We start from the raw sequence: 9,240 nt of genomic DNA on the forward strand, positions 1-9,240 counted from the left end.
GTTGCGCTTCCACGCGCTAGCCCGCGCATTGGTGCGCCACGAGCGGGAATCTAAGTTGGGCTATTTTTTCCTCATGTGCGCCAAGGTTTTTTTTCTTATTTTTATTTATTAGTGATGTTGCTAAAAATTAACATTAATAAAGAGATATTAGTACATATTAATATTAGCCCAAATAATAACTGAATATATACAAAACAATCTTAGACATGATCACTAACATCGGCAACTCCTCGTTTGTGAAAAGTTGCATTATTCATGTATAGTTAAATAAATGTGCCTCTTGATGTGAGCACGGGATGATTAGAATGCAAACTTTGCTTGATGTGAGTATGGTGTAAAACATGGTTGCATGTGTACCTATAATATAAGGACTAAAACAACTCTTATGTGCACTCATTCCATGGTTGCATGTGTATTTTATCCTTGTATTAACACTAAGAACAGGATGACGTATGTTGTGCAAAAATCATCTGCACATGCCATCATGATATTTGTACATCATATGTAATTTTTTTAAATAATTGCAGAACTTTAGAGGTCTGTTTGAATCCAGTACTAAACTTTAGGCCTAAAGTTTAGTCCATTACATGATCCAAACAAGTGGACTAATATGTAGACTAAAGTTTAGTTCTCCCTAACTAACTAAAGTTTAGTCTATTAGTCCTCAAATACATCTAATTTGGACTAAACCAATATGCGAACTGCGAAAAAGACCAAACTACTACTCACAATCATAGGCACATCAATAACCCAACGGTAAAAAGATATTACTTAATTGTGTCCCACCTAAAGTTTAATCCTTGGATCTAAATAGTATGGATTAAAGTTTAGTGCCAGATGATCAAAACAGTATCTAAGGTGTGCTTCAATTTGATAAAAACTAATTATTAAAATGTAATATAACACTAGCAAAAATATATTAGCGCACTTTCCTTGGCGGTTCAACAAAAAAGCGCCAAGGAAATTGTAATTTTTCTTGGCGGTTTACAAAAACCGCCAAGGTAATTATAAATTTCCTTGGACGCTTCCAAAATCCGCCATGGAATTATATTTCCTTGGCCATTATTAGAAACAGCCAAGGAAACAATATATTCCTTGGCGGCTAAAACTCGGTCGCCAAGGTAATCCGTGGCCGCCAAGCCAATTCCATTCTAGTGTAGAACTTGTTTTGATACTGCTAGGGCCTAGGGCTGTCACTTTCTCATGTGTTTGCACAAGCAAACCTAGCCTTTCTCATAGTAGTCACATTCCCTACACCCCTAGCTGAATCTATCTCTGGTTTCTCATCTGCCTCAAGACTTAATATCAAACCTAACCATGGCAAGTTGAAAACACACTACTAGAAAAGAGGCCATCGGTCCACCTCAAAAGTGCCAGGATCAAGATGACCCGGTACTTATTCTAGCATTAGTATTGGGTCAGCTTTGTTCTTGTACTTTTGAGGTGCATGTCCAAATATCCTTTAGCACCACCCGGTACCAAATACTAGACATTAGTGCCGGGTGAAAACACCACCCGTACCTATGTCTAGCCTTTGGTACCGGGTGGTGTTTACCACCCGGTACTAAAAGTGCTCCACAAGTTACTTCAAAAGAAAAATATCTTCCCCTCAATCGCAACAGTTGTGTACATGAGATAGTAAGGGAGCTACATGTGAGGCAAGAGGTCACGGGTTCCAATCCTAGCCACAGTAATGCGCCCTATTTTCTTTTGACGCAGTGCAAAGATCCTTTTAGTACCGGGTCATCCACCCGGTACTAGGCTAGTACCGATTGTAACCGGTGCTATAGGCACTTTTTCTAGTAGTGGACACACACAAAAAAAACAATTGAATTTACCCCCAACATGTATCTTGCCACCTTGAGAGAAGAGGGCAAAAGAAGACAGACAAAAATGGTGGCCCTAGTTTCAGTGGCGGATCCACGATTTGCCCTTGGGGGGCTCATCTCCCTTCTTCTTCCTCCTTTCTTTCCCCTTCTTCTCCCTCCTCCTTGCCTCTACTTTCCATGGAGTTTCTGGGTGTAGGGGGACTTGAGCCCCCCTTGCCCCCACGCTAGATCCGCTCCTGCCTAGTTTGGTACTAGAAAACAACATAAAATAGCTAGTGGCATAACGAAAATGTACAAGTACGTCCAATCATGTTTCATGGTACTTTTCCACCATTTGGAACGGGTTAATCGTACTCCTATATTCTTTTTTTCTCAAATACACAGGAGGGGCACGTATTATTTATAGTTAAAAATGCATATTAATAGCCATAGGGTATATCGTTGTAACCTAGTTCTTTGGTACACCATGGAAAAGCAAAATGTTGTCCTTCTCTCCCCACTCTTCCAACCACATATAAAATGGTTATAAAAAATTACATATAAAATGACTAATATTAGGGAAACCCTACTGTGAAAAAGGTGTCTTTCGTAGACGTAGTTTCATGATAGCTATTTTTGACAGAATGTGTAGCTTTGGTGATTTTACTCATGAATACACTCGATCTTGACTTGCAGTGGTCCCGCCGCTAGGGTTGTCATCTTCTCGTGTGCCTGCGCACAAGCGACCCTGACATACTCTCTCTCTCTCCTCACTGTTGGTATTTATACTCATCTGATCAGTCTCTTTCCCACATGTCTCCGGCCCTTTAATACCATAACCTAACGAAGACAAGTTGACAACACAAGAAACCAATTGAATTCAGCTGCCCTAAAATCTCATCTTCCTTGACATCTCAAGAGGATCGGAAGATAGAGGTACGAACAGCAGAGAGAAAGCCCTGGCTCTAAGCTAGCCGCTACTGTGATACTGATAGCAACACACACAGAAAAAAGGAGAGGAAAAAAAAAAGAGGCACCATACACACACCACAAAGACGCAAGCAGAAACAAACATCTCCCAAGAACACCACCAAGAAACTTAGTCATTTGCCTTTCTTCCATCCCTTACGCTAACTCGCTAACTCTAGCCGCCGCCAAGCTAGGGATCGGAGAGGCTAGCTGCATCTATGGAGGCGCGGGCAGCGTCGGCGCCGGACCTGTCGCTGCACATCAGCCTGCCGAGCAGCGCCGCGTCGCCGCCGCCCGCGCCGGGGCGGCTGGGCGCCGCTGTTGGGGGGCGAGGTGCGCAGCCGGCCGCGGGAGGGGACCCGTGGCGCCGGCTGAACGGATCCACGGCGTCCACAGAGCTGTCGCTGTCGCCGCCGCCGCGGCAGGAGCCGGCCGGGGACGTCCTGCCGTGGCGGTTGCGCCCGCCGGCGGCAAATTACTCCTCGTCGTCGTCCCCCTCCTCCGCAGCCACGGCGGAGGCGGCGTCGTTCGTGCCGGTGACCGTGCCGCGGCTCTCGCTTGACGCCGCGGCGGAGGCGGCGCGGGCGCGTCCAATCAACGGGGTGCCCGTCTACAACAGCCCGCGGGCCGCCGGCCATCCGTTTCTAGGCGCCGCCGGCGACTACCGCCAGGGCCACCCAAAGGTCGGGCTCTACAACCCCTACCACGCCTCGTCGTGGCCCTCATCCCTGCGCTCCACGACGACGCCCCCTGCCGTGGCGCCCTCGGCGTCCGACCCCGCGGCGGCGTTCCTCTCGCCGTCGGCGTACCACCGGATGCTGTCGGGCACCGGCCGCCTCCACCTCCACGGCGTGCTCGCCGACACGTTCCGCGGCTACGGCGGGCACCACCACCGCCAGCAGCAGCAGCACTTTGGCAGCCTGGCCTCGGCCCGCTACATGCCCAAGTTCCCGGCCTCCCGGCGCGGCATGCGCGCACCGCGGATGCGGTGGACGAGCAGCCTCCACGCGCGCTTCGTCCACGCCGTCGAGCTTCTCGGAGGCCACGAGCGTGAGTCTCTTCCCCGGATTACTCATCAAGTCATCAGCTCCAACAATAATCCAAAACAATTTCTTTCTTGGCCGTATAATCTCGGATCATTTCATGCGGGATTCATCAATCTCCTCCCATGGCCTGGCCTCTCTCCGGCACGCAGGGGCGACGCCGAAGTCGGTGCTGGAGCTGATGGACGTGAAGGATCTGACGCTAGCGCATGTGAAGAGCCATTTGCAGGTTGAGTTGCGAGCTCTGTTGGGGCGCTCCTCTTTCAATTCTTCAATTTTGTGTTCTTCATCTGTTCTTGCATTGGTTCTTGTTGGGGGCTCGGGTCATGTACAAGCTAGGAGGTCAAATCTTGAGCTGCCTGGGCACAGACTCCGATGGATGTGTTCAGTGACTGAGACTGAATGAGAGAGAGTCCAGATGTGATTGTGCAGATCAGCCATGAAACTGCCATCCCTAGAGAGAGAAGGGGAGCTAGTAGGTAGTAGCTAGAGCCTAGAGAGAGAGAGTCTAGAGAGAGATGAGATGTGTGGGCGTGTGTGCGAGAAAAAGGTACCATCATTGCACAATAATACATTGCGTGTCTGCTCCTGCAAGCCGCCCAATCCCCAAAGCTGTAAGCTAGCCCTCAGCTAGCAGCCAGGCGACATGGGGGAGAGAGAGAGGCCATAGCAATTTCCTTTGGACATTTCTTGGTGCTCTGTTTCGCGCTGCCATGCATTTCTTGGTCATTCTTTTGTTGATGCTTCTTTTACAGATGTATAGGACCGTGAAGAGCACTGACAAGCCTGAAACCTCCTCAGGTACGGTAATAATAAGTAGAGGTGCAAATGAGTGGCCCTTAGGTATCCCTTGCCCCGGGCCTTTTTAGTTCAAAAAATTGTACTAATTTTTTAAATTGTGCTCTCAGAAAAATTAGTACAAACTTTTGAATAAAAGAGGAGCGGTGGATATCTTTAGGTGCACCTCTTTGCACCCTTAATAATAAGCAAATTAAGCCACCTCCATTGTACATTCTCCATTGATCAAAGGCTTAATTATCACGTGTTCTTCCTCCGGCAAAAATTCTGTGTCAAGCCATCTTTGTGATTCCTTAACATCAATTAGGTCCAGTGGACTGCGGCGGCGGCTGCGGCTCCGGCGACGACGACCTCCCTGATGCCGGCCAGGCTCCGTCAGCCGGCGAGGATGCCAGCCCGCAGCCGTTCACCACACACCAATCCGCCTCCTCGGAGGGCGCAGCGAGCCATGCCGGCGGCGAAGTTGAGTGCTCCTCGGCTGAGGATTCTGACGGCGGCCGGGCACGCAGCGGCGCTTCGTCAAGGTATGAACGTCTCAGCTCTTGTTCCACCTGCTGGTTGTTGCGGGAATTTGAACTGTTTATTTGCTTCTTTATCTGGAGAGTGGCTTATCATCATAAGATAACGTGATCACAATCACAATTATCTTATTAAGAGCAAAAATACCCGAACTTTGTTAGTCTATTTGCACTTTAAAGTTGTCAGCAGAAGTTGTACGATCTGAGAAGGCTAAAGCTCAAACGATGTTAGGCCCTACATGCACACAGCGAGAGAGAGAGAGAGAGAGAGCGATTGACTCACTTGATCAGCAGCATGGCACCTCGAAGAGCCTGTGCTAGTACTGTAGTTTCTTGGGATTAGGCTTTGTCCTCTTCTCATCTTTCTCTCTGGCTAGGAGGAATGCTTTTGCCTTTTCTTATCACTGCGACGCTGCCGGCCTGCCGCTAGCTCCAGGGACCAGGGGGGGCCTTTGACCTCTCACAAAGTCACAACTTTGCATGCACATGCACACCTACAAATCTGAAGTCTAGCACTTTGTCATCCATCTTGTATTCTTGTTAGCTGGCTGTGCTCTTCACCTCTCACATTGCTTGATGAGATTACAAACCGGTAGAAGTACCAATACTATTTTTTTTGCAAGGAACAAGAGTGCCAAAATGATATGTTATCCCTATTTCATTCGAAAAGAAAAGAATATTCTTATTCTCAAGTTAGGAGAAAAGAGTAGGAAAATAAAGCATGCATGTCGATTAATATCATGTCGATTAAAATGATATGATATTTGCTGTCACTATATAACTGATGGCCACAGCTAAAGTGTCAGCGTTCAGGAAAAAAAGAAGTGCCGGTCAGGTGAATTTGTACATATGTCCACCATCCCTTGCTGTCAGTAGACATCCCCACATATTAAAGTGCTCCAAGACTACATATTTCTTGACTACATGTGGTGGTTGTGTTATTCCATATGCTTCTTTCTAAAAAAAACTAGCCACATGCATGCTTGCCTCAATTAGCTCTACGAGGTATACTACATGACTACAGTACCAAAACATACGAGAGTAGTATTTTTAAATAGAAATACTAATGTTAAAGAAATAGTAAAGTGGTCAGGCTAGGAAATTAGGATTCGCAATTTATATTGTTGGTCATTTCTAGAAAAGAATGATACAAACATTAATTGATCAATATGATATGTAGATGTGTGGATGGCATTTAAATCTTTGTAATTATTTTAATGGCATCGTGCACATAAAAATAAATCATTTGAGTTTTGCAAATAATTGAGTGATAAAGTTAATTTGAAATATGTTATAAGAAAGGATTGATCTAAGCTTTTGAAAAGAAAGTTCAGGTTATTGCCTCAGTGTCAACTGCTTGGTATTTTGAGGAAGCAATAAAACATGACATATATATGAAGGAAACTAAATCTTAAAATGAATAGGCAGGATAGAGGAAATTATGTTGCAACAATTGGTAATAATACTAAGGTGATGTGATGTTGGTGAATTTCTTGAGGAATTTTTTTGTTAGTTTATTACCCCCCCCCCTAGTCACAAAGTTTTATCGTTTAAGATAGTGACATGGTCACCAAGACACTAGTTTAATATTTATATATTGTGGTACACGTGCAAACTATACTAAGTAAAGTTATAGTATTTTTAAGCTACTTTTTAATTCAAATCCAGTCCTACACTCATAACATTTTCAACGTACAATTTCATTTAAATTATTCAAGATACATTGGCACTCAATTTTCAAACATGTTAATTTTGTGTAACCCAAAGTGGTAGATCGATATTTGTACATGAAGGGTGTAGTCACATTTATTTTTCTTATCTGATATGCCCATGAAGTACAAGAGTTTGATATCTTTATGTCTGTAAAAGGAATATTAACGATCTATACAATAAAGTAAAATAAAAGGGTGAGAACAAAAAAAAATTATCATCTTCGAATTAGAAATATGCACGCTATTGCATTGGGTGATCTATGCATGACTGAATCGAACTACACAATATGTAGTAGTTAGGCGTATTCCCATGAGATTGGAGCTGTTCATGTACTGAGGCCATGTTTAGTTCTTTACATGTAAAAATTTTGTGTTGGAATCTTGCTAATTTGAAGTACTAAATGAAGTCTATTTACAAAACTTTTTGCATAGATGGGTTGTAAATCGCGAGACGAATCTAATGATGCTAATTAATCTATGATCAATCTATATTTAGCAGATTGTTACTGTAGCATCACTGTTGTAAATCATAGATTAAGTAGGTTCATTAGATTCGTCTCGCGATTTACAGCCCATCCATGCAAAAATTTTTGTAAATAGACTTCATTTAGTACTCCATGCATGTGTCCCAACATTCGATGTGACGTTTTTTTTTGTATTTACGGGGTTTACGGGTAAAGATCTAAACAGGACATGAAAACACAATTGTACGCCAACACTGTAACCCTTTTAATGACCTACTATTGCCTAGCTAGAAATTAAGGAGCTGCACGTGACCTATGACTACGACTACCTAGGCATTTTGTGTTGATTGTTGTCCTTGACTAGCTAGTCTGAATTTAGGACATGGCACAAAAGGTAGCGGCAGTACAAGCAGTAAGCATCAGTAATACTAGCTAGCGTTTTGCTAACGGCTTGCTGCATGTAACTTATTATATACCTTAGCAGCAAATTAATTTTCCAAACAAAACTTCTTTTCAGAGATCAATGGCCACCACCAGCTGCATGCAATGTGGACACCCATCGTTCAGTTGAGGTACCATTAATCTCGTTGTTTCTCTTCAAATCATACCTCTCATTACAAAATAATCATATGATTGTTCATTTGGGTCAGGATATGGAGCCCGCTTGTGGGTCAGTTGGCTTGCACCAGGTACCCAACCATGAAATGAGCTGCCCTAGCCCTAGCCTGGAGTTCACGCTGGGGCGAGCGAACTGGAATGTTCCGGAACATGACTAGCAGCGCTAGCTATATATACATGTGCATTGCAGATTAGTTCAGCACTTCAACTATACTGCTTACGATACTTTGCTCAGTCTTTGGAATGTCAAAAATTTAGCAATGCAATGAAACAAAAGATGGGATATTAGTTTTGTTTTGGTCAGGAAGAACACATCATAGTCTTGCAAACGTATATATGGTAGTTTGTTCATGAGGGTAATGTAGAGAGGGGAGCCTAAAAATATATGTCTATCATGATGGGTGCAGTGGCATGTGGAAAAGAAAAAGGAAATCTAACCAGATGATGATTATACTATTCCTTTTGCTTTGTGATGCGTATGTATCCACATGCTTATTCTTTTGGGTTCGTATAATTTCATCCTCAAGTTAGTTTATTTAATATTTTCTACTACTCTACCAATTTAAAAGAAATGCTATATGCATATTTAAGAGCATCACAATTATTATTGTGATACATGTGTTAGTCTTATGTTCAAGGTAATATGATTCTAGACAGTGTAAGTTTGTGTGGCAATAAAACACTGGAGAAACATGGTTTGCACACCTCCAAGAGCACCCAAAATTGTTTGTAACTTATTTTTCCTAGCAATTAATGTTGTGTCCACTATTGTAAAAAAATAATTATGTGTAGCAAAAGTTATCGAGAATAATCCACTTTGTACTTTTTGGCGCATTTAAAGCAACTACATGCAGAGACACATGGTGTCCTTCATTCATATGGGTGTACAAACAAGATGTAAAGTTTCATATAGCTTCATATCTTGTACAAAATCATAAAATGTTGTATTGTTTTCAAGTATATATATATATTCTTTATAATGATTCCATGGCGGATCCAGGATATTTATTAGGAGGGGCTTTCTTCTATCTCTAAACAACTTTAGTCTCTCCTCGCAGTGTATTCATATCAAAAAATTATAGAAGGGGTTTAGGAGGAGCTCCATGGATCCAGCGGCAGTAGGAGGGACTGGAGCCCACCCAGACCCACAGTTGGATCTAGGGTTTTGAAATTCGTTTGAGAAAAAATTTCGGACATGGCCGAAATCAGCGAATTTCGCGAAATTTCGGCCGAAATTCAGTTTTAGACTATTTTTAAAATACTTTTAAATATATTTAAATTATTATTTCTGAAATTTTCAAATTTCGGAG

At 43.3% G+C, this 9,240-nt stretch overlaps 1 protein-coding gene across 1 annotated transcript; it reads left to right on the forward strand.

The window, feature by feature from the left end:
* Positions 1–2,639: 2,639 nt before the first annotated feature.
* LOC120679937 (probable transcription factor RL9) lies at positions 2,640–8,631 on the forward strand. Its single transcript, XM_039961595.1, has 6 exons — positions 2,640–3,827; positions 3,973–4,049; positions 4,576–4,621; positions 4,926–5,142; positions 7,830–7,884; positions 7,963–8,631. Exons 1-6 carry the CDS (start codon positions 2,996–2,998, stop codon positions 8,086–8,088), a joined length of 1,353 nt encoding a protein of 450 aa, XP_039817529.1. The 5' UTR covers positions 2,640–2,995; the 3' UTR covers positions 8,089–8,631.
* The last annotated feature ends 609 nt before the right edge of the window (positions 8,632–9,240 follow it).

Source organism: Panicum virgatum, chromosome 6N, assembly GCF_016808335.1.
Source record: "Panicum virgatum strain AP13 chromosome 6N, P.virgatum_v5, whole genome shotgun sequence".
NCBI classification, from domain to species: domain Eukaryota; kingdom Viridiplantae; phylum Streptophyta; class Magnoliopsida; order Poales; family Poaceae; genus Panicum; species Panicum virgatum.

What these genes read in the sequence shown, in the direction of transcription:
- LOC120679937 (XM_039961595.1), top strand. Translation starts at nt 2,996, where the DNA reads ATGGAGGCGCGGGCAGCGTCGGCGCCGGACCTGTCGCTGCACATCAGC. An exon ending in GCTTCTCGGAGGCCACGAGC is followed by an intron (nt 3,828 to 3,972) that starts GTGAGTCTCTTC and finishes TCCGGCACGCAG; the next exon opens with GGGCGACGCCGAAGTCGGTG. An exon ending in CAAGCCTGAAACCTCCTCAG is followed by an intron (nt 4,622 to 4,925) that starts GTACGGTAATAA and finishes AACATCAATTAG; the next exon opens with GTCCAGTGGACTGCGGCGGC.